This window comes from Pristiophorus japonicus, chromosome 21 (assembly GCF_044704955.1).
Source record: "Pristiophorus japonicus isolate sPriJap1 chromosome 21, sPriJap1.hap1, whole genome shotgun sequence".
Taxonomy (NCBI): domain Eukaryota; kingdom Metazoa; phylum Chordata; class Chondrichthyes; family Pristiophoridae; genus Pristiophorus; species Pristiophorus japonicus.
In genome coordinates this window covers 29,012,587-29,038,712 of record NC_091997.1, presented here as the reverse complement: position 1 = coordinate 29,038,712, position 26,126 = coordinate 29,012,587, and the positions used below count along the sequence as shown (strand labels likewise).

At 45.5% G+C, this 26,126-nt stretch overlaps 1 protein-coding gene across 1 annotated transcript in view; it reads right to left on the bottom strand.

The window, feature by feature from the left end:
• Positions 1–26,126, bottom strand: part of LOC139233885 (plexin domain-containing protein 1-like) — a 328,432-nt gene that overhangs the window by 14,909 nt on the left and 287,397 nt on the right. Inside the window, exon 13 of the mRNA XM_070864521.1 lies at positions 19,861–20,021. Coding sequence (XP_070720622.1) covers positions 19,861–20,021 — 161 coding nt within the window. The remainder of the gene's footprint in view (positions 1–19,860; positions 20,022–26,126) is intronic.

The window sequence follows — 26,126 nt, the reverse complement described above, 5'->3', positions numbered from 1 at the left end:
GTTTCAGGTCTGTGACTCTTTGTCAGAACTGGAAAAATTTGAGCTGTAAAAGATTCGCTCCATCTTTTATTTCTTAACTTGTTCCATTGTCTTCTTAATTTTGCCCATCGTCCCTTTTGTCTCTCTAATCTCTCCTGCCTTCCACCCTATCACAGACCTTCCCTTTTGTTCTTTCCTCCCCTCCCCCTTCCCCTGCCCCCTGCACTTCCTTAAGAATCTGTTACATCTCAAACTTTTCCAGTTCTATTGAAGGGTCACAGACCTGAAACGTTAACTCTGTTTCTCGCTCCACCTGCTGAGGTTTCCAATACTTTCTGTTGCTATCTCGGTAATGCTGTTTTCTTGCATGTGTGGGGGCACAGTCTCGCATCTCTGAACTCGTTGCTTCAGCACGCAGTCTGAAGTTTGGGTTAAGAAAACAGGAAGATTGGAAGTTTGGATCGAAAAGAGACTGTTAGACAATGTGGTGCCTTCCAGCCAATGAGATTAGTGACTGGTCATGTCTGGATGTTAAATATTTCAGTACCTTGTTATCGTGGGAATAATGGCAATTCACGACTAAACGATTTGATGATGTCTGTATGTTAAGTATTTGATTGTACCTTTGTTACTATTTAATGACCTCTGTAGGTTAAACAAGCAATGTTAAGTATTTGAGTACCTTGTTACGGTGGGAATAATAGTCTGTATGTTAAATGATTCAGAAAGCAGTTAGTCATGATTGTCTAAATGCAAAGAATAAGAGTTCAAAAGCTTTTTAGATATAAAAGATGAAACTGGCTTTTGTCACACAGACTCTTATGGACTATAGAGACACTTGGACTGTAAATGTATTCTCATCCGTTCCGTGTACTGCTTTCATCTGCATAGTGCTACATGAAACGAGATTCGTGATCGGTATTGAAATGTATCCTGGAATGTAATGTAAACCTGTTCTTATCTGCTCCATGTAATCCCCTTATTTGAACAGTACTACATGTAATGTGATTTACGGATTGTACAAAACTGTACCTTGAAATGAAATGCACGCTAGTGCATTGTCATCATCCATCATAGGCGATCCCTCGAAGCGAGGATGACTTGTTTCCACGCCAAAAAGGGATGAGTTCACAAGTGTTTCAATGAAGGACCTAATATTCCAGATCCCGAACTACATGTTGAAGGGTAGAAGATGCCTGTGCTTGGATTTTTTTAATGTGGGGTGGCCGTTGCACACCAGCCACCACACGGGCTTGACAGAGCTCGGTCTTGGCCCAGTGGCAACGATTAACCAAGACGACTGGAGACCAGCTCTGGTGTACAGACCTAGCGCACACACATATCACAGTGTGGGCTGGCCCGTGCTGCCCCTGGGCCCTCGCCTCTTCTGGGCCCCAAATTCACGCCTCTCCTGGGCCCCGATCACTTTGCTCTACAAACTCTTGCCGTTCCTTTGCCCCTACTGCTGTGCCTGCCCGCACTGCAATCAGCGACCTGGCTTCGCAGCCGTTGCCCTCCTGCAGCAGCACGCGCTGCTCCCTGCAGTGGTATGCCGCCGCACGCTGCTCCCTCTAATTGTATGAAACTGCTGTCAGCATCCAAACGAATTGTATGGAATTGCTGACCGCAAGGTACTGAACTATTTTCCAATGTATTGTGAAAATTTTATATGAATAAAGTATATTTTTGAAAAAAAAAGAGACTTGGACTGTAGAGACACTGGAATCTCGAAAGGTGTGCAACTTCTGGAAGAGCTGCCTTTGCAAGCAGAGTTGTTGGCTTGTGAGTGTCTGAATGTCTAAGTAAAGATCCGGCCTTTACTCCAACTGAGTGTGTGCGGGTAATTAGACGTTAAAAGCAACGAAGCGAAAAGAGCACGATTGCCATTTACAACAGCATGCAGAACATTTTTTTTGTACCTGCAGCAACCCCATTTACTGCCAGATTACTCTGTACGCATAACAACAGCAACTTGCATTTATACAGCGCCTTTAAACCTAGAAACATAGAAACATAGAAAATAGGTGCAGGAGTGGGCCATTTGGCCATTCGAGCCTGCACCACCATTCAATAAGATCATGGCTGATCATTCACTCAGTACCCCTTTCCTGCTTTCTCTCCATACCCCTTGATCCCTTTAGCCGTAAGGGCCACAAGAAAGAAAGACTTACATTTATATAGCGCCTTTCATGACCACCGGACATCTCAAAGTGCTTCAAAGTACTTTTAGGAGTGTAGTCACTGTAGTAATGTTGGAAATGCAGCAGCCAATTTGCGCACAGCAAGCTCCCACAAACAGCAACGTGAAAATGATCAGATAATCTGTTTTTGTTGCATTGATTGAGGGATAAATATTGGCCAGGACATCGGGGATAACTCCCCTGCTCTTCTTCGAAATAGTGACATGGGATCTTTTACGTCTACCCGAGAGAGCAGACGGGGCCTTGGTTTAATGTCTCATCCGAAAGACGGCACCTCCGACAGTGCAGCAATCCCTCAGCACTGCACTGGAGTGACAGCCTAGATTTTTGTTCTCAAGTCTCTGGACTGGAACTATAAACCCACAACCTTCTGACTCAAAGGCGAGGGTGTTACCCACCGAGCCACTAGCTGAAAGCATTGATTTGCATCTCTTATCACTTGCACTGTGAAGTTCTTTCACCCAGAGGGTGGTGGGGGTCTGGAACTCACGGCCTGAAAGGGTGGTAGGGGCAGAAACCCTCACCTCATTTAAAAAGTACTTGGATATGCACTTGAAGTATCGTAACCTACAAGGCTCCGTCCAAGAGCTGGAAAGTGGGATTAGGCTGGGTAGCTCTTTGTTGGCTGGCGCGGACTCGATTGGCCGAAATGGCCTCCTTCCATGCTGTAAATGTCTATGATTCTATAATTATCCCAGTATCTAACACATTAGAGAATATTTATGTGACCATTTAGGAACGTAAGTTAAATATATTTAAGGCATATATTATGTATTATATGCTATTGTTTAATTCATTTGCTGGCATATTCATTCTTTGACGAATGAAATAACCACGGCACACCTGGACAAGGGAACAGGATTGGATTGATCTGATGCAGGGTCACTAGCGTTGTGCAGTGCTGGCCTTCTCTGCTGTGTGAATACTCGTCGGGACGAAACTTAAACAGGTCACAGTCGGCTGCGGGGTGATCTGAGTCAGAAGATTCCGCAAAGACTGTGCCCTGCCCGATTCAGCCTGCGGTGTTGGTGAGGGCCAGAATGAAGCATCATTAGCGATGCCAGAAGATAACGGCTCTCGTTGGACTAATATTTTATTTTTAAAGTCTGAACATCAGGATCGTTTGAAATGCCAGTGTTCTTTTCATTAAGCACCCGAGTGCTATAGAATAAGAATTATGACCCAGTTCCAAATGTATTAAAATTCAAAATTAGAAGCAATGACTCCTCAGAGAACAGTTCACATGAAGATTTTTAATCCGAGTAATGGTGAACTGTGCCAGGGGAGAAAAGTTATAGGCAGCCAACCTTTAGGAACATCACTGGCTTCCAGACAAATGTGTTTAGAGTATCGCGCCTGGTGGTCACAGCATTTGCAGCACAGGAAGAGAGAGGACTTTAATGCTTGTGTCAGCACTCTGAAGGAGCTATCCACTTAGTCCCATTGTCCTGCCCTTTGCCCACAGCCTTTTATGTTCTTCTTTTTCAAACATTTATCCACTTATGTTTTAAAAGCTATTATGGATTCTGCTTCCGTCACTGTTTCGAGTGGGACAATCCTTGCTCTATCAACCATCAGCATTAACAAAAAAACCTCTATCACTGCTCTTCGATCTTTTAATGTGTCAAGCTGTGGCTCAGTGGGCAACAGTCTCGTCTCTGAGTTAAAAGTTTGTGGGTTCAAGGCCCACTCCAGGGACTTAAGCACACAAGTCTAGGCTGACACTTCCAGTGCAGTACCGAGGGAGTGCTGCACTGTCAGAGGTGCCGTCTTTCGGATATGACGTTAAACCGAGGCCCCGTCTACTCTCTCAGGTCGACCTAAAAGATCCCACGGTGCTATTTCAAAGAAGAGCAGGGTAGTTCTCCCTGGTGTCCTGGCCAATATTTATCCCTCAATCAACATAATAAAAACAGATTATGTGGTTATTATCACATTGCTGTGTGTGGGAGCTTGCTGTGCACAAGTCGGCTGCTGCGTTTCCCACATTACAACAGTGACTACACTCCAAAAGTACTTCATTGGCTGTAAAGTGCTTTGAGACGTGGGTGGTCGTGAAAGACACAATATAAATCCAAGTCTTTCTTTCTGTTAATGATCTTAAATTGTTGCCCTCTAATTACCGATTCACGAAGCAACAGAAATAGTTTCTTTCTTTTTATCTCATTGAAGGCTTCATATTTTTGGATATTTCCATTAAAATCTTACATAATATATTTTTAAAATGTTGTCTCTATTTCTCCTCTGGCTGCACCAGATGGAAGTGCTAGATTTCTAAACTAATCTTTCCTTCCCATCCTGATATGTTGTGGCTCCGGGAAAGGTTCCAAAGCTCCAGACTTGTTTCCATATTCTGGGAAATTATCCACTTTTAAAACACAACCAACTCCCGAGGAATCCATGCCTGAATCCGAGATCGCTCTGATCCAAGCACAGAGTTCCAATGGATAAAGCCATAACCATTTACGGCAGCAACGCAGAGCTCCGTTGGACCAAACTCTTTCCCAATCGTTTCTTGCAGTGGCTCAGTGGCTAGCACTCTCGCCCTCTGAGTCAGTAGGTCATGGAATCCCACTTCTGAGACTTGAGCACAAAATCTAGGTTGACACTCCTAGGCAGTTCCTCGGAATCGAGGAAGACTTGCTTCCACTCCAAAAGTGAGTTCTTAGGTGACTGAACTGTCCAATTCTGCAATTACAGTCACTGTCACAGGTGGGACAGACAGTGGTTGAGGGAAAGGATGGGTGGGGAGTCTGGTTTGCCGCACGCTCCTTCCGCTGCCTGCGCTTGATTTCTGCATGCCCTCGGCGACAAGACTCGAGGTGCTCAGTGTCCTCCCGGATGCACTTCCTCCACTCAGGGCGGTCTTTGGCCAGGGACTCCCAGGTGTCGGTGGGGATGTTGCGCTTTATCAAGGAGGCTTTGAGGGTGTCGTTGAAATGTTTCCTCTGCCCACCTGGGGCTCGCTTGCTGTGTAGGAGTTCAGAGTAGAGCACTTGCTTTGGGAGTCTTGTGTCGGCCCTGCGAACAATGTAGCCTGCCCAACGAAGCCTGTCCTCCAAGAGGCTGAACTCCAAGTCATCGTCAACATCTTTACCGAGGCGTTGACACTCCAGTGCAGCGCTGAGGGAGATGACTTGTATTGATCCCTCAACCACCGTCACTAAAACATGGGGGCGAGAATTCTGGCCTTGCCGTGTCCGTATGAAGTGCGCACGCACCCAGCGAGGCTTCACAAAAGCCGGTTTTCGGGGCACGAAGCATCTGTCAAAATTTCTTTAGGCAGATTCTAAGCATCCCCGGGAGAAAGACATCCGCACGGCAGAGATTGGGCTATTTGTCCAACTCTTACCCAGCGAATGTCCTTCAAACTTTTACGCCTGGTAAAAGCAGGTGCATAGCTTACTTTTACCAGCGTAACACTTTTAAAACATTGAAAAATTAAATTTAATGATGCATTTTCATATTAAAAACCCTGTCCATTAAGGTAAGTTTATTTTTAACCCTATTAAAACACATTAAAAACATTTGCAAAAAATATTTTTTTTTCTATTACATTTAATTTCAATTAATCTTAAATATGTGAGGTGTTTTTAAAATTTATTATGCTGTGTTTCAGTGTTTTAGGGTGTATTCTCATTGATAGTGATGGGAGCTTGTACAAACGGCGTTCACATTTTTATCAATGAGAATATGAGATAGTGATTGATGCTCCAGGCCCACGTGATTCCAGCAGATGTGTCCGTACGTGAAAGACAGGTCCCCGTGCGCTGCGTAGCGAGTGAAGGCCTCTGACTGGAAGCGTACGTTCTTCCGCGACCAACAGATAGTTTCGTAGATTTTTTTCGGGTCAGAGGCGTTCGTACGAAGGAAGCCTCCGTCCACAATTTCTGGACCAGTATCTCATTGCTGTTTGTGGGAGCTTGCTGTACTCAAATTAGCTGCCGAGTTTCCTACATTACAACAGTGAGTACACTTAAAAAGTATTTCATTGGCTGTAAAGCGCTAAGGTTGTGAAAGGTGCTATATAAATGCAAGTTCTGTCTTTCTCTTGCTGTAGGACCTATAGTTTTAACAGGGCTCTATCGTTAACACTGTGGATAGTGGGATAGCTCTGTCTCAATTTTGGCCAATTGTTTTCTCTTGCTGTAATGTATTTGCTTCATGGGTTCTTTGCTTAAGAATTCATAGCAGCACATTGCTATTAAGAACTAGTTGGTTTATTAGCAAAGGTTTAACAATCACACTACACATTATTAGTTCATGCACCAGGCTCAGAACCACTTGCCTCATCGTGGATCCCCCGAACCCAACTAGCTGGGGTTTTATTGAGTCTTGTGAGCATCACGTGACTAGCTAAGCCACTCCCAACTCAACAACTCGACAACTATTTTGCTAGAACCCACAAATGAACAATTTAAAACTGTAACAAAAACCCTTAATCAAATTAGAATTTGGTTGCCAGGGGCGATGATGCACTCCAGTCCCTCCGGCGCCCACCTCTCGCAGAAGGCCGCGAGCGTAACGGTGGACACTGTGTGCTCCATCTCCAGGGAAACCCTGGCGCAAATGTATCCGCGGAAGAGAGGCAGCAGTCGGGCTGAATGACCCCCTCGACTGCCTGCTGCCTGGACCGGTTGATGGTCAACAGCTCTACAACTATTTTTGTAGAAACAATAATCAAGGGCCCCCTGGTTAAAGGGGCGGTCACACGCCAGAAACTTTCAATCAAGTGCCCCCTTGTTTTTTTATTTTTTTTGAGGGCACCAAAACCACAAATTATACAAGTTCCCCCTGATTAAAGGGGGGGCACTAAATCCGACACAATAAATAAATTAACTTTTGGCAGTAAACTTAATTCAAATCTACAAACCTGCGAGCATCCTCACAGGTGTGTACATTACATTTGCTCTCCAGTGAGAGAAACTCAGTGAGAATTCACACGCTTGTGAGACTGGGACCTTGAGACAGGTAGGTGGATGATCCAGAGCTCAGACAGGAGGCTCCAGGCAATCGCTGGAGAGTTGCCAGTGCTGGTGATAGAGTCATTCATTTTGATTTACACTGTGTATCAGGTAATGGCTTTGTAAAATGTAGTGCTGTGTCTCTGAGTCTACGTCACATGAGGATGTAGCTTGAAGAAAGGTGTCTCTTAAAATAAATATTGAGAGACACGAGTACATTGGAATGATTACTTCCAAGTGGCCATAATTCATCTGTGAATGTCAGTAGGCTAATGGACCTGGGGACATGTCGCATTCATTTCCCACACTGAGGAAAGCTGCAGCCAATCGTAATGTCTGTAACACCACCTGTAGCTGCGATTGGCTAACTCAGCACAGATTAAGGACCGAACCCGAGACCTTGCTTATTGCATCACAATAGGCAGTGATGCCCGCCCTCCTGTATGGCTCAGAGACGTGGACCATATACAGTAGACACCTTAAATCGCTGGAGAAATACCACCAACGATGTCTTTGCAAGATCCTGCAAATCCCCTGGGAGGACAGACGCACCAACGTCAGTGTTCTCGAGCAGGCCAACATCCTCAGCATCGAAGCACTGACCACACTCGACCAGCTCCATTGGGCGGGCCACACTGTCTACATGCCAGACACAAGACTCCCAAAGCAACCGCTCTACTCTGAACTCCTACACGGCAAGTGAGCCCCAGGTGGGCAGAGGAAATGTTTCAAGGACACCCTCAAAGCCTCCTTGATAAAATGCAACGTCCCCACCAAAGACTGCCCTAAGTGGAGGAAGAGCATCCGGGCGGGTGCTGAGCAGAAAACAAATGCAGACAGCGGAAGGAACGAGTGGCAAACCAGACTCCCCACCCATCCTTTCCTCCAATGACTGCCTGTCCCACCTGCGACAGAGACTGTAATTCCCGTATTGGACTGTACAGTCACCTGAGAACTCACTTTTAGAATGGAAGCAAGTCTTCCTCAATTTCGAGGGACTGCCTATGATGGGCAGTGACTTTGCTGATGTAACCAACGGGGACACTGGCACCATTTCTGGGACAGAAGGAGCTATACCGATGGGACGGACTCCACCTGAACCAGGATGGGACCCGTGTCCTAGCGGAAAGGATAAATAGGGAGGTGGCAATGACTTTAAACTAGTAAGATGGGGTGAGGGATCTACAAGAAAAGAAACCAGCCTAAATATAAACAAGACAGGAAAGTAGACCATAGGAACATAAGAACATAAGAAATAGGAGCAGGAGTAGGCCATACGGCCCCTCGAGCCTGCTCCACCATTCAATAAGATCATGGCTGATCTGATCATGGACTCAGCTCTACTTCCCCGCTCGCTCCCCATAACCCTTTATCCCCTTCTCGTTTAAGAAACTGTCTATTTCTGTCTTAAATTTATCCAATGTCCCAGCTTCCACAGCTCTCTGAGGCAGTGAATTCCACAGATTTACAACCCTCTGAAAGAAGAAATTTCTCCTCATCTCTGTTTTAAATGAGTGGCCCCTTATTCTAAGATCATGCCCTCTAGTTCTAGTCTCCCCTATCAGTGAAAACGTCCTCTCTGCATCCACCTTGTCAAGCCCCCTCCTAATCTTGTACGTTTCGATAAGATCACCTCTCATTCTTCTGAATTCCAATGAGTAGAGGCCCACTCTACTAAACCTTTCCTCATAAGTCAACCCCCTCATCCCCGGAATCAACCTAGTGAACCTTCTCTGAACTGCCTCCAAGGCAAGTATATCCTTTCGTAAATATAGAAACCAAAGCATAGGAAAGAATAAAGAAAGGGAGGACATTGATGGCTAGGGAATAAATAGAGATATAGAACAGGAGTTGAAAAAGATGGTTAAAAATAAAGTGAGAGGAACTACTATTAAAAATGAGTTAATCTGTCTGTACTGCAATGCACACAGTGTTTGTATTAAAACAGGGGAACTGGAAGCAATCATGTGTTGTGAGGAACCAGACAGAGCAGGGATTACTGAGACATGGCTACAGAAAAATCAGCACTGGGAATTAAACATTGCAGGGTATAACATATTTTAAAAAGATAGAGGGGAAAAGGGAAGGCAGAGTAGCTGTACTTATTAGGGATAACATAACAGTAGATACAAGTGATGCAGCTATCAGCAAGACAGAAATAGAATCCATGTGGATAGAAATAAAAGATAATAAAGGATTAATCATAGGGGTAGTGAACAGACCACCTAATCATGGAAGGGAGGTGGAGGAAGAAATATGCAATCAAATTAGGGAAATGAGTAAAAAACAGAATAATAATAATGTGGCATTTCAACTACCCGGATATTAATTGGACAGAAGTGGTAGGTAAAGGGGATAAGGGAATGGTGTTCCTACAATGTGTACCGGACTCCTTACTAACCCAATATCTAAAAAGCTCAACAAGGGAGGATTCTCTATTGGATCTAGTAATGGGGAATGAACCAGAACAGATAAGAGATGTAAAAGAAGGGGAACATCTAGGCAATAGTGACCATAATATAATACACTTTAGGATAATAAGTGAGAAGAACATAAGTATGACAAAGACCAGGGAAATAGATTGGAGAAAAGTTGATTTTGAGGGACTGAGAATAGCACTTGGGAAAATAAAATGGACAAAAATATTGGTAAACAATGATGTAGAACAGCAATGGGAGACATTTAAAACGGTGTTCAACAGAGTCCAGGAAAAATATATTCTGCTAATAAACAAGAACAAGCTAAACACCGTGATTAGACACCGTGGATGAATAAAGCCATAAGGGAAAAATTGAAGGTAAGGAAAGAGGCATACATTAAGTACATGGACAGCAGGGGAGAACATGATAAGGGAGAATATGAAGGGATCAGGAGAGAAGTCAAAAAACAATTAGGAATGCAAAGAGGAACGATGACATTAAATTATCAAGGAACATAAAACAAAATAGTAAAATATTTTACAGGCACATAAATAAAAAAAGGAAGGTCAGGATTGGAATAGGGCCACTGAGGGATGGAACGAATAATACCACAGGGAGTGATAGAGATGGCAGAGATATTAAATAATGACTTTGGTTCAGTATTGACCAGGGAGATAGAAGAGGTGGAGATGACATTGAATGATGAGATTAGTAATGAGTTAACTGCATTTAAAATAAAATGAGGAGACATATTAAATATACTAATGAAACTCAAATAAAACCCTTGGTCTGGATGGATTATAACTGTGCATTTTAAAAGGATCTAGGGAAGAATTAGCAGAGGTTTTACTATACATATTTAATAATTCTTTAGAAAAAGTGTAGTGCCAGATAGCAGCCAGAAGAGCCGAGGGCCCAGGGGCATCACGGGCCAGCCCACACTGCGATACGTGTGCGCAGTAGGTCCGTGCTGGTCTCCAGACGTCTTGGTTAATCCTTGCCACTGGACCAAGACTTAGCTCTGTCAAACCCGTTTGGTGGCTGGTGTGCAACGGCCACCACACGTTAAAAAAACCCACGCACAGGCATCTTCCACCCTTCAATATGTAGTTCGGGATCTGGAATATTAAGTCCTTCATTTAAGCACCTGTGAACTCATCCCTTTTTGGCATGGAAGCAAGTCATCCACATTATAACAAAATTCTAAAAGGATAAAGAGTGTTAAAAAATCAAGCCTGAAGGCTCTGTGTCTCAATGCGAGGAGCATTCGCAATAAGGTGGATGAATTAACTGCGCAGATAGCTGTTAACAGATATGATGTAATTGCGATTACGGAGACATGGCTCCAGGGTGACCAAGGCTGGGAACTCAACATCCAGGGGCATTCAATATTCAGGAAGGATAGACAGAAAGGAAAAGGAGGCGGGGTAGCGTTTCTGGTTAAAGAGGAGATTAATGCAATAGTAAGGAAAGACATTAGCTTGGATGATGTTGAATCTGTATGGGTAGAGCTGTGGAACACCAAAGGGCAGAAAACGCGAGTGGGAGTTGTGTACAGACCACCAAACAGTGGTAGTGAGGTTGGGGATGGCATCAAACAGGAAATTAGGGATGCATGCAAAAAAGGTACAGCAGTTATCATGGGTGACTTTAATCTACATATAGATTGGGCGAACCAAACTGGTAGCAACACGGTGGAGGAGGATTTCCTGGAGTGGATAAGGGATGGTTTTCTCGACCAATATGTCGAGGAACCAACTAGAGAGCAGGCCATCCTAGACTGGGTTTTGTGTAATGAGAGTGGATTAATTAGCAATCTTGTTATGCGAGGCCCCTTGGGGAAGAGTGACCATAATATGGTAGAATTCTTTATTAAGATGGAGAATGACACGGTTAATTCAGAGACTAGGGTCCTGAACTTAAAGAAAGGTAACTTCGATGGTATGAGACGTGAATTGGTTGGGATAGACTGGCAAATGATACTTAAAGGGTTGACGGTGGATAGGCAATGGCAGACATTTAAAGATCACATGGATGAACTTCAACAATTGTACATCCCTGTCTGGCGTAAAAATAAAATGGGGAAGGTAGCTCAACCATGGCTAACAAGGGAAATTAGGGATAGTATTAAATCCAAGGAAGAGACATATAAATTGGCCAGAAAAAGCAGCAAAGCTGAGGACTGGGAGAAATTTAGAATTCAGCAGAGGAGGACAAAGGGTTTAATTAGGAGGGGAAAAATAGAGTATGAGAGTGAGCTTGCAGGGAACATAAGAACTGACTTTAAAAGTTTCTATAGATATGTGAAGAGAAAACGATTAGTGAAGACAAATGTAGGTCCCTTGCAGTCAAAATCAGGTGAATTTATAATGGGAAACAAAGAAATGGCAGACCAACTGAACAAATACTTTGGTTCTGCCTTCACTCAGGATGACACAAATAACCTTCCGGAAATACTAGGGGACCGAGGGTCTAGTGAGAAGGAGGAACTGAAGGAAATCCTTATTAGTCAGGAAATTGTGTTAGGGAAAGGCCGATAAATCCCCAGGGCCTGATAGTCTGCATCCCAGAGTATTAAGGAAGTGGCCCTAGAAATAGTGGATGCATTGGTGGTCATTTTCCAACATTCTATAGACTCTGGATCAGTTCCTACGGATTGGAGGGTAGCCAATGTAACACCACTTTTTAAAAAAGGAGGGAGAGAGAAAACGGAATTATAGATTGGTTAGCCTGACATCCGTAGTGGGGAAAATGTTGGAATCAATTATTACAGATATAATAGCAGCGCATTTGGAAAGCAGTGACAGGATCAGTGCAAGTCAGCATGGATTTATGAAAGGGAAATCAGGCTTGACAAATCTTCTAGAATTTTTTGAGGATGTAACTAGTAGAGTGGACAAGGGAGAACCAGTGGATGTGGTGTATTTGGACTTTCAAAAGGCTTTTCACAAGGTCACACACAAGAGATTAGTGTGCAAAATTAAAGCACATGGTATTGCTGGTAATGTATTGACGTGGATAGAGAACTGGTTGGCAGACAGGAAGCAAAGAGTAGGAATAAACGGGTCCTTTTCAGAATGGCAGGCAGTGACTAGTGAGGTACCGCAAGGTTCAGTGCTGGGCCCCCAGCTATTTACAATATACATCAATGATTTGGACAAAGGAATTGAATGTAATATCTCCAAGTTTGCGGATGACACTCAACTGGATGGCAGTGTGAGCTGTGAGGAGGATGCTACAAGGCTGCAGGGTGACTTGGACAGGTTAGTTGAGTGGGCAAATGCATGGCAAATGCAGTATAATGTGAATAAATGTGAGGTTATCCACTTTGGTGGCAAAAACTGGGAGACAGAATATTATCTGAATGGTGACAGATTAGGAAAAGGGGAGGTGCAACAAGACCTGGGTGTCATGGTACATCAGTCATTGAAAGTTGGCATGCAGGTACAGCAGGCAGTGAAGAAGGCAAATGGCATGTTGGCCTTCATAGCGAGAGGATTTGAGTATAGGAGCAGGGAGGTCTTGCTGCAGTTGTACAGGGCCTTGGTGAGGCCACACCTTGAATATTGTGTACAGTTTTGGTCTCCTAATCTGAGGAAGGACCTTCTTACTATTGAGGGAGTGCAGCGAAGGTTCACTAGACTGATTTCCGGGATGGCTGGACTGTCATATGAAGAAAGACCTGATTGACTAGGCTTATATTCACTGGAATTTAGAAGAATGAAAGGGGACCTTATAGAAACATATAAATTTCTGACGGGATTGGACAAGTTAGAATGCAGGAAGAATGTTCCCGATGTTGGGGAAGTCCAGAACCAGGGGTTACAGTCCAAGGATAAGGGGTAAGCCATTTAGAACCGAGATGAGGAGAAACTTCTTCACTCAGAGAGTTGTGAACCTGCGGAATTCTCTACCACAGAAAGTTATTGAGGCCAGTTCTTTAGATATATTCAAAAGGGAGTTAGCTGTGGCCCTTATGGCTAAAGGGATCAAGGGGTATGGAGAGAAAGCAGGAATGGGGTACTGAAGTTGCATGTTCAGCCATGATCATATTGAATAGTGTTGCAGGCTCGAATGGCTGAATGGCCTACTCCTGCACCTATTTTCTATGTATCTATGTTTCTATGACACAAGGGACCGCCTATGATGATGATGATGGATAGCTAACATAATAAGGGAGGTCGGACTTGTCCAGAGAACTATAAGCCAGTCAGCTTAACATTGGTGGTAGGAAAAATAATGGAATCCCTACTAAAGGAGAAAATAGAAGAACATCTCGAAATGAAAAATATAATAATAAATAGTCAGCATCGATTTCAAAAGGGAAAGTCTTGCTTGACCAACCTAATAGAACTTTTTGAAGAGATAACAGAAAAAGTAGACAAGGGGAATGCAGTAGATGTAATTTATCTAGATTTTCAAAAGACCTTCGATAAGGTACAACATAATAGACTAATGAATAAGGTCAGGGAAGGTGGAGTCAGGAGACATGTAGCAGAATGGAAAGCTAGCTGGCTTCAAGACTGAGAGTAGGGGTAAAGGGTAGCTATGCAGAGTGTCAGAAGGTGGGTAGTGGTGTTCCACAAGGATCAGTACTGGGACCGCTGTTGTTCACAACTTATATGAACGATTTAGACTTTGGAATCAAAAACACAATTTCTAAATTTGAGGATGACACCAAATTGGGGGGGGGAGGGGGGAATAGTTAATACTGAGGAGATTACAAGAAGACATAATAAACTTGCAGAATGGGCATATAATTGGCAAATGAAATTCAACTCATATAAATGTGAGGTACAAGGCATTATATTTTGGTAAGTTAATAGGAAGGTCGCATATTACTTGGAAAATAAGAATCTAAATGGGGTAGAGGAGCAAAGGGATCTCGGAGTACAAATACACAAATCACTAAAAGCATCAACACAGGTTAACAAGGCCATAAAAAAGCAAACCAAGCACTAGGGTTTATTTCTAGAGGGATAGAACTGAAAAGTAGTGAAGTTATGCTAAACTTGTATCAAACCTTGGTTAGACCACACTTGGAGTACTGCGTACACTTCTAATTGGCATATTATAAAAAGGATATAGAGGCACTGGAGTGGGTGCAGAGAAGATTTACAAGAATGATACCAGAGATGCGAGGGTATACATATCAGGAAAGGATGAACAGGCTGGGTCTCTTTTCTCTTGGGGGTGACTTAATAGAGGTCTTTAAAATTATGAAAGGTTTTAATAGAGTGGATACAGAGAGAGTGTTTCCAGTTGTGGGGAAGAGCATAACTAGAGGAAATTGATATAAGATAGTCACCAAGAAATCAAATAGGGAATTCAAAAGAAACTTCTTTATCCCCACTTTTTAAAAAAGGAGAGAGAGAGAAAGCAGGGAATTATAGCCCGGTCAGCCTGACCTCAGTAGTGGGTAAAATGATGGAATCAATTATTAAGGATGTCATAGCAGCGCATTTGGAAAATGGTGACATGATAGGTCCAAGTCAGCATGGATTTGTGAAAGGGAGATCATGCTTGACAAATCTTCTGGAATTTTTTGAGGATGTTTCCAATAAAGTGGACAAAGGAGTACCAGTTGATGTGGTATATTTGGACTTTCAGAAGGCTTTCGACAAGGTCCCACACAGGAGATTAATGTGCAAAGTTAAAGCACATGGGATTGGGGGTAGTGTGCTGATGTGGATTGAGAACTGGTTGTCAGACAGGAAACAAAGAGTAGGAGTAAATGGGTACTTTTCGGAATGGCAGGCAGTGACTAGTGAGGTACCGCAGGGTTCTGTGCTGGGGCCCCAGTTGTTTACATTGTACATTAATGATTTAGACGAGGGGATTAAATGTAGTATCTCCAAATTTGCGGATGACACTAAGTTGGGTGGCAGTGTGAGCTGCGAGGAGGATGCTATGAGGCTGCAGAGTGACTTGGATAGGTTAGGTGAGTGGGCAAATGCGTGGCAGATGAAGTATAATGTGGATAAATGTGAGGTTATCCACTTTGGTGGTAAAAACAGAGAGACAGACTATTATCTGAATGGTGACAGATTAGGAAAAGGGAAGGTGCAACGAGACCTGGGTGTCATGGTACATCAGTCATTGAAGGTTGGCATGCAGGTACAGCAGGCGGTTAAGAAAGCAAATGGCATGTTGGCCTTCATAGCGAGGGGATTTGAGTACAGGGGCAGGGAGGTGTTGCTACAGTTGTACAGGGCCTTGGTGAGGCCACACCTGGAGTATTGTGTACAGTTTTGGTCTCCTAACTTGAGGAAGGACATTCTTGCTATTGAGGGAGTGCAGCGAAGATTCACCAGACTGATTCCCGGGATGGTGGGACTGACCTATCGAGAAAGACTGGATCAACTGGGCTTGTATTCACTGGAGTTCAGAAGAGTGAGAGGGGACCTCATAGAAACGTTTAAAATTCTGACGGGTTTGGACAGGTTGGATGCAGGAAGAATGTTCCCAATGTTGGGGAAGTCCAGAACCAGGGGTCACAGTCTAAGGATAAGGGGTAAGCCATTTAGGACCGAGATAAGGAGAAACTTCTTCACCCAGAGAGTGGTGAACCTGTGGAATTCTCTACCACAGAAAGTAGTTGAGGCCAATTCACTAAATATATTCAAAAGAGAGTTAGATGAAGTCCTTACTACTCGGGGGATCAAGGGATATGGCGTGAAAGCAGGAAGGGGGTACTGAAGTTTCATGTTCAGCCATGAACTCATTGAATGGCAGTGCAGGTTAGAAGGGCTGAATGGCCTGCTCCTGCACCTATTTTCTATGTTTCTATGTTTCAAAGAGTGGTGAGAATGTGGAACTCGCTACCACAGGGACTGTTTGAAGCGAATAGTATAGATGCATTTAAGGGGAGGCTAGACAAGTATATGAGGAAGAAGGGAATAGAGGATTATGCCGATAGATTTAGATGAGGAAAGACGGGAAGAGGCTCGAGTGGAGCATAAATGCCGGCAGCAGGGACTGGTTGGGCCGAACGGCCTGTTTCTGTGCTGTATATCATGTGTAATCCTATGTAAATTTGTTGAGCTAGCATCTACTGCTTTTTGTGGGAGAGAGTTCCACATTTCTGCCACCCGCTGTGCAAAGAAGTGTTTCCTAAGTCCTAATGGCCTGGCTCTGATTTTAAGGTTGTTTTTGACTCCCCCATCAGCGGAGAAAGGTGATAGGTGATAGGTGATAGGTAACCCACTTCCACATTCAAGCAAAGCAGCAATCATTTTTACTTAAGGCACTTTACAGATTGGTAGCATTTTGATGTGAATGAATTCTGTCTCTGTGATACGTTATGTAATATTGATGGGAAAATTCATAACATAGAGAATCTTAAAAAGAAATGAAGGCATACAATTGAATTCATCAGTTTCAATGTAGACTGCAGGGTTCAAAAATCTAAAATAGAGCTTTTGTCGGTCATAGTGCTAATAAAGTAGGTAGTTCCTAATATGTCCTTACTATACAATATAAATGTACACGAGGCCCATACTTGAGAAAAGATCACTCTGTGACCAGTTACCTTTATTACCAAGACCTCAAGAGACAGACGGTGAGTGGAGCTTCCCCTTTTATACCGGAAAGTCCAGATTAGGAGTGTCTCCCACAAGTTCGTCCCCTGTGGTCAGTGTTCTCAAGGTATACAACTTAGGTCAGCTTATACATGGGTTACAATGAAAGTTGAATACATGACAGTTCCCTTGGGCTCAATTTTTCCCCAAACTGTCTTTTGGCATACTTGAAGAGTTACGTCCGTTTTTGTGGGGCCCAAGTACGCCAAAGAAAAATCATCCAAGTTTCCCCCTTTGAATTCTTCATTTTGGACCCGCCTAGCCTGTCCTTTAGTTTTGGGGGTGAAGCCCAAGATCTGCACCAAAAAGATCGGGGTCGCCACAGTAACCAGGGACACATTGCAGGTTGAGGCTGGAAAGTGAAACGTACAGCTCAGCTCACAGCAACCTGCACAAGCACATTACACATTGCAGCAACTTACCTCCATTAAATTATTAAAGTGTAATGACATAAATCTACCTCCGCCCAGCTCCCTCCCTCCGCCCCGAGGCCAGGGCCGGTATCCGCTCCTATGCCTGGCCGAATGACCTCCTCCCTCCCGGTACCCGCTCCTATCCCAGGCCGAACGGTCTCCTCCCTCCCGGTACCCGCTCCTAACTATGCCCAAAAAGCTTCCCCCTCTCGCCCCCTCTCTCCCACTCTCTCTCCCCTCTCTGCTGTTGCTGTCCGGGCCCTGGAACTGCATCTGCTGCACTGATTTACTTACCGGAGCCAATTTTCTTAATTCACCAGAAGGTTTTCCCACCAAGGCCACATACGGTGTCCTAAGAAAAATTGGAGTAAATCGGAGTTGGCCAAAGTTGCTTAAATGGCCAGAAGTAGCGCGGGTGGCAGGCTACACCCCAATGACACACAAAAAAAAACGAACCTAAAAAAAATCGTAACTAACTGAGTTATGCTGGCACACATTGATCGGGGAAACTTGTATTTTTTAACCTAGGCCAAAAAAACGGCGCGCATCACTGGGGAAAATTTAACCCACAAGTAGGTGAGGTGATGAAGTGTTTAGTTTTCTTTAATTTAAAATTGTGGCTCATATCGAACGTAACAGCAATTTTATTTGCTGCCAGAATTCAATAATTTACATTCTCTTTTTCTTCCGAATTGCCCCAGTAAATCCTTACCTTCCTGTTTTGACATATATTACTGGAACTGTCATATTCCGTCTCGCAATGTCAAGCCCTGGATGATAAGTAGTAATTTATTCCTGATTATAATTACAAAAACATTGGACGTGACCAGAATCTCTCCGGTACACACAAGGAGCAGACTGTGGAAGAGCCTGCAGAAACAAAAAAATGCTGTCTTGTACAATATATGCCGCAGGCAAATGTTTGGACGCCTTTGCTGCCATTTTGGAGACCATTCTCCATGCATAGCCGAGACAATGAGTGTTGGCAGGCTATTTATCAATGGATAGCAATATCATATGAAGAAAGGTTGAGCAGGTTGGGCCTATACTCATTGGTGTTTAGAAGAATGAGAGGTGATCTTAATGAAAGATAGATTCTGAGGGGGATTGACAGGGCAGATGCAGAGAGGATGCTTCCCCTCGTGGGGGAATCTAGAACTAGGGGGCATAGTTTCAGAATAAGAAATCGCCCATTTAAAACGGAAATGAGGAGGAATTTCTTCTCTCAGAGGGTCGTGAATCTTTGGGATTCTCTACCCCAGAGAACTGTGGAGGCTGGGTCATTGAATATATTTAAGGTGGAGATAGACAGATTTCTGAACGATAAGGGAGTCGAGGGTTATGGGGAGCGGGCGGGGAAGTGGAGCTGAGGCCAAGATCAGATCAGCCATGATCGCAATGAATAGCAGAGCAGGCTCGAGGGGTCAAATGGCCGACTCCTGCTCCTATTTCTTATGTTCTTCTGTCATCAGCTGATATCCAGCTTCCAGTAGGGGAAGAAGTGGCAGAAATAACGGGCTGGAAACCTGGCTGAATTTTAACTCTCAGGCTTATGGCCAAGTTTTACCTCTCCATCCGCTGCCACAGCCAAGATTGGAACTGTCATGTATATACATGCTGTTTGTAGGCACCAAATAGTGTCATTGTTGGAGGCCACTGAGCAGCACGCACATGGTGCTACTCTGGTATAAAAGGCCAGCCATTTTGTGAGTCAGGCACTTTGGGCCTAAATAAAGCAGAAGCAAGGTTGTACCTTGCTCAGAAACAATACTCAATTTGAACCTTTATTGCGTACATAACAGGCACAGACCAGATATCAAACCTGGGCCTCTCTGATCCATATTTCAGAGAGATTTAGGCGTCCTAGTATAAAAAACACAGAGGCCTGAAAATTGCAGCCTCTCCGGGCGCGTACTATGTGCGCACGCATCTGACGAGGCCTCGGCATTGCCGGTTCTCAGCCCGCAATGCGCATGTGCTGAGAACCGGTTTTTGTGATCTGTTAAAATTCCTTTTGAATTTCTTTCGGGGACCGAAAACAATGTAAAGGAAATAGAAAGATTTGCTGAAATGCTGCGATGAGGGAGATAGAACAGGAGGAGACTTGTGTACATAGACTAGTTGGGCCGAATGGCCTGTTTCTGTGCTGTAAATTCTATGCAAATATAAACTCTCCTTGGAAGTGGCTGCCTCAATGACTATCAGCCACCTGACAGCACACAGTAGGTGGGCGGCCCATGTGTTTGCCCGAGACGCTGATACATTCGCTTTTGATTGGTTACATAAAAGAAATGTCAGCTTACCTCAATAAAAAACAAGGCAGCGGGAGACAGGGGGTGACTGTTAATGTAGATGACGACCAGGATAATGACAGCGATTACAATCACCGCCAACACGATGCCCACCACCACACCAGTGTGCAGGGGACCTCCTTTCTTCTCTGAGGGACTGTCATCTGTGATAGCTGCAAGAGAACACAGGGAGACAGGGGAAGGAGAGAGCTGTAAGGAAACTCATTAATTGAGGCGTTGTACATGGAGGGTCAGCTGTCCCAATGACAGAAGGTTTACATTACATATTTATACATCATCATCATCATAGGCGGTCCCTTGCTTCCACGCCGAAAAAGGATGAGTTCACGGGTGTTTCAATGAAGGACCTAATATTCCAGATCCCGAACTACATGTTGAAGGGTGGAAGATGCCTGTGTGTGGATTTTTTTAACGTGTTGTGGCCGTTGCATACCAGCCACCACCCGGGCTTGACAGAGCTAGGTCTTGGTCCAGTGGCAAGGATTAACCAAGACAAATGGAGACCAGCTCTGCTGCATGGACCTAGTGCGCACACATATCGCAGTGTGGGCTGGCCCGTGCTGCCCCACGGCGCTCGCCGCTTCTGATCCCCAAATTCTCGCCTCTCCTGGGCCCCGTTCACATCCCTCTATGAACTCTTGTTGCTCCTTCGACCCGACCTCACCGCTCCTGCTGTACCTGCTCGCACTTCAGTCAGCCGTCACCCTCCTGCAGCAGCACGCGTTGCTCCCTGCAGTGGCATGCTGTCGCACGTTGCTCCCTCTAATGGCCCCTGCTGATGGTCTTGCAGGCTGGGACTGTGCATCAGCAGGCCGGGACCATTAGACGGCCCGGCCCGGAAATCAGCGCGGTCCCGGCCTACAAGACCATCAGCGGGCCGGGGCCATTAGGCAGAGCATATTTATACATTACAACTGTGACTACACTCCCAAGGTACTTCATTGGCTGTAAAGCACTTTGGGACGTCCCGAGCTCGATAAAGTCTTTCCATTTTCTTATTTTTTTAAAAAAGGGCTCAATGAGCAGACTCTGTACGTGTGCAGCACACTGCATTCAACTGTCCCTCTGCAGTAAGACAAGAATCACTTCAGTTACGTGGCTAGACTGGGGAAGCTGGGGTTGTTCTCCTTGGAGCAGAGAAGGTTGAGAGGAGATTTGATGGAGATGTTCAAAATCATGAAGTGGTCTAGGCAGAGTGGATAGAGAGAAACTATTCCCATTGGCAGAAGGGTCGAGAACCAGAGGATACACAGATTTAAAGTGATTGGCAGAAGAACCAAAGGCGATGTAAGAAAACCTTTTTTACACAGCGAGTGGTTAGGATCTGGAGTGCACAGCCTGAGAGGGTGGTGGAGGCAGACTCAATCACAGCTTTCAAAAGGGAATTGGATAAGTAGCTGAAGGAAAACATTTTTGCAGGGCTACAGGGAAAGGGTGGGGGAGTGGGACTGGCTGAAGTGCTCTTGCAGGGAGCCGGCACGGGCTCGACGGGCCGAATGGCCTCCTTCTGTACTGTAACAATTGAATGGCCCCCTTAGCGCCTCCTGTTATCACCTTTGGGATTGGGGGTGGGGGGCGATAACGGGGCGCTAACCACTTACTGACTGGACGCGACGATAAGATCGACTCCCACTAAATTCGGCGGGAGGTTTGCGGCAGCGCTAGAGCGTTGCGCCCCGATCTCCTTCGCCCGGAGAACGTGACACCATCGGTGTGTGCATCGCCCCGGACCCGAACTTCGGTCTCGCCCCCTGCAGCATCGCTAGGCGACCACACCAACAGCTGCAGCAGGCGTCCATCGGGGTGCCGGGAGCTTGGAAGGCGATGCTCAGAGGCGAGGTGGCATCTATGCTTTGCTCCCTCATGTATTTATTAAGCTTCCTTTTAAATGCATCTATTCTATTCGCTTCAGCTCCTCCATGTGGCCTAACCTCACCACTCTCTTCTCAGTCCTTTCCTCAACATCATAGACACAAAAACATTCCCAATTAATAGCTCACACCACCTCAACATAAATCGCAAAGATAACAAGTGCACTTACCCGAGGTGGACGGTACTGACCTCACCGCAGCCGCTACAGCTCGGACCGCCCGCTTCCACAGGCGTTCCCAGCAGGGGGCGCTATGGGTCGGACGGAAGTCACAAATCGAGCCGGTGTCGCTGTAAGGGACGTTGCACACCGGCTCGCCTCTTCCGTGTGGTAATGCTCTGTGCCCCGCCGAAACCGGCCCCGAAAACCCCGGTGGGGCGCTGGAAGCTGGCTGCCCACCCGGGAGAGCTCACCACCGCCACTGAAGCCCCTCTGGGGTGAAAACAGAAGCGGACGGCACCGGAAAATCCAGCCCGAAGGTTCTGAGAATTGCATAGAATGTACTGCACAGAAACAGGCCATTCGGCCCAACAGGTCTATGCCGGCGTTTATGCTCCACACGAGCCTCCTCCCACCTTACTCCATCTCATCCCATGGCCAAGTACTTCTATTCTTTGCTCCCTCGTATACTTATTGAGCTTTCGTTTAAATGCATCTATGTTATTCGCCGCAACTCCTCCATGTGGTCCAAGCTCACCACTCTCTTCTCAGTCCTTTCCTCAACCAGCCTGAAAACATCATAGATACAGAGGGGCAGAATTTGGTCAAGGCCTCCGCCCGCCCAAGTGCTGCCCAAGTGCCGCTGCTGGCCGCCGAGGTACTGGGCGGTGCCTTGGGCGGGATATTCATGGCCGAGGTCCCTCGAAGGTCAGCGGGCGGCAAATGGACGCCGCCAATCTGGGCGGCAGCGGGAGGGAGGTCGCATTCTCGCCGGCAGAGGCGCTTGCCGCCCAAGTGCCGCCGAGGATGGAGTTGGGCCCATGGGGGGGGGGGGGGGGGGGGGGGGGGTTGAAGAGCTGAACAAAAACCATCAGGAAAAAAATTAAAAACTACGGAAGACCTTCAGGGCACCCCATCCAGGTAAGTCGCTGTGGAAAAAAAAAAACTGTTCACTAAGCTTTTTTTCAGGATCTTCCTACGTACCATCGGGACAGACCAGCCTCCAGCTAGCGGTCCAACCCCGTTAAGCCACCGAGTCCCGCCGACTCCCGCCCGCAGGAATCTGGGAGCTCAGCGGACGGGAGGTCAGTTGCGCCACTCGGCCGTCCGCTGATGTCAGCGAGCGCTCCCGGCGGCGGTCCCCTCCCGCCCGCTCCAGGCCACCCCCAAAGTGGCACTGGGCGGATCTTGCAGAGGAGTGTGGGCGCCAGCGGGCAATAACATGATCAATTTCGGCCCCAGAGTCTCAGAGGACCAGGAAGGGACATGGTGCCTTCCGGTTGAACAGTGCTCCCATCTGACCACAGAGGGGTAAAATTGTCGGAAAATCAGTGGTATGCTCGACTCTATCAAGCACCAAAAATATTAGAGGGGTGCGGGGGGAGGGGGGGGGGGGTGGGGGCAGAGAATAAATAAATCCTGTCTGTGTCCAGATAAAAAGATAATTTAAAAGACAATTCGTATCCAGACAAAAGGCTAATTTAAAAGACAATTCTTGTGCTTGTTTAAAAATTAGTCATAAGACACATTTCTCCATATCACTGATTGTATAATTTCTGAAGATGGCATTTAATAACCAGTCATATTCTCAGAGGAGTGCTTAACTCCGTGAGAATTATTGTATCTGCTATAATTACTCTTGATCTTCACGCTATATCTCCAGGGGCGAAGTTCAACGATAGATAATGTTACCACCCCCAAACAAGGTGGTAATGAATTTCTCCCCACTAGAGTCGTATCAAAGAACATAATTTCACTGTCCACCCACACAACTTTTGTGGGCGATTTTACATGCATTTCATTTCAAGGCCTACAAAGCTGAACTGAGCCCTGTCATTCACTTTCAATGCCGACATCAGCATCATCATCATAGGCAGTCCCTCGAAATCGAGGAAGACTTGCTTCCACTCTAAAAGTGAGTTCTAAGGTGACTGAACAGTCCAAGGAGGGATTGCCTATGATGAGGGGCTATGAATTCCTAAGCAAAGAACCCATGATGCAAATATATTACAGGTATCAAATTTTGTTTGCTAACACTACTGTGAAGTGCCTTGGGATGTCTTACTGCATTAAAGGTGCTATATAAATGCAAGCTTTTGTTCTTGTCAATTAAGATGCAGTAAAATGAGCTGACAAGCAACATGTTTCAACAATTTGTTTTTCTTGCTTTTCATTCTACACGTAGAGAAATGAAAGCAGAGTTCAAGCTGCCGTGGCTGAGTGGGAGCACTCTTGCCTGCGTCAAAAGGCTGTGGAATTCCACTCCACAGAAGTTAGCATACAATCGAGGCTGTCACTTCAGTGCACACTCAAGGAGTGCCACACTGTCGGAGGTGCCGTCTTTCAGATGAGTCGTTAAACTGAGGCCCGTCTGCTCTCTCAGGTGGATGTAAAAGATCCCATGGGACTATTTCGAAGAAGAGCAGGGAGAGTTATCCCCGGTGTCCTGGCCAATATTTATCCCTCAACCAACATCACTAAAAACAGATTATCTGGTCATTATCTCTTTGCTGTTTATTGGACCTTGCTGTGCGCAAATTGGCTGCCGCGTTTCCCACAATACAACAGTGACCACATTTTAGAAGTACTTAATTGGCTTTAAAGTGCTTTGGGACGTCCTGAGGTCATGAAAGGTGCTGTATAAAGGCTAGTTCCTACTTTCAACATGCCAACAAAACTGTGATGACTGATATTCATCAGATTCTGCTGATTTAGGATTAAACCCTTCATCTCACCCGCCTCCAGCCATATTTCTGCCATTGTTCTGTTGTACGGAAGGGAAGATATCTGCAGTGATATGAAATAATCTTATAGAAAGAAACACTTACATTTACATAGCGCCTTTCACGACCACCAGACGTCTCCAAACACTTTACAGCCAATGAAGTATTTTTGGAGCATAGTCACTGTTGTAATGTGGCAAACAATTTGTGCACAGCAAGTTTGCACAAGCAACAATGTCATAATGACCAGATAAACTGCTTTTGTTATGTTGATTGAGAGATAAATATTGACCCAGGACACCAGGGATAACTCCCCTGCTCTTCTTTGAGATAGTGCCTTGGGATCTTTTATGCCCACCTGAGAGCAGACGGGGCCTCGGTTTAACATCTCATCCAAAAGATGGCCCCTCCAACAGTGTAGCACTCCACAGGAGTGGCAGCCTAGATTTATGTGCTGAAGTCCCTAGAGTGGGATATGAACCCATAACTTTCCAACTCAGAGGCAAGTGTGCTACCCACTGAGCCACAGTTGACACTGCAGGTATAAGGTAACGATAATGGACAGGAAATCCTGGGGAGCATGTCAGCAATTCCCAATGTGGTGGTGAGCTGCTGCGCAGGGAGCACGCATTCTTAAACTTCAACTCAATAAATCAGTTATGCATAATGTAAGAAAAGGCCAGGAGAGGGAGTGTTGAGTGACGTCAAATAGAGGAGGAGCCAGTGCAGACATGTAGGAATCGGTGACGGGGACAGTATAAAAAGAAACATAGAAACAGAGAAAATAGGTGCAGGAGTAGGCCATTCGGCCCTTCTAGCCTGCACCGCCATTCAATGAGTTCATGGCTGAACATGCAACTTCAGTACCCCATTCCTGCATTCTCGCCATACCCCTTGATCCCCCTCGTAGTAAGGACTTCATCTAACTCTTTTTTGAATATATTTAGTGAATTGGCCTCAACAACTTTCTGTGGTAGAGAATTCCACAGGTTCACCACTCTCGGGGTGAAGAAGTTTCTCCTCATCTCGGTCCTAAATGGCTTACCCCTTATCCTTAGACTGTGACCCCTGGTTCTGGACTTCCCCAACATTGGGAACATTCTTCCTGCATCTAACCTGTCTGAACCCATCAGAATTTTAAACGTTTCCATGAGGTCCCCTCTCATTCTTCTGAACTCCAGTGAATACAAGCCCAGTTGATCCAGTCTTTCTTGATAGGTCAGTCCAGCCATCCCGGGAATCAGTCTGGTGAACTTTCGCTGCACTTTCCTTAATAGCAAGAATGTCCTTTATCAAGTTAGGAGACCAAAACTGTACACAATACTCCAGATGTGGCCTCACCAAGGCCCTGTACAACTGTAGCAACACCTCCCTGCCCCTGTACTCAAATCCCCTCGCTATGAAGGCCAACATGCCATTTGCTTTCTTAACCGCCTGCTGTACCTGCATGCCAATCTTCAATGACTGATGTACCATGACACCCTGGTCTCGTTGCACCTTCCCTT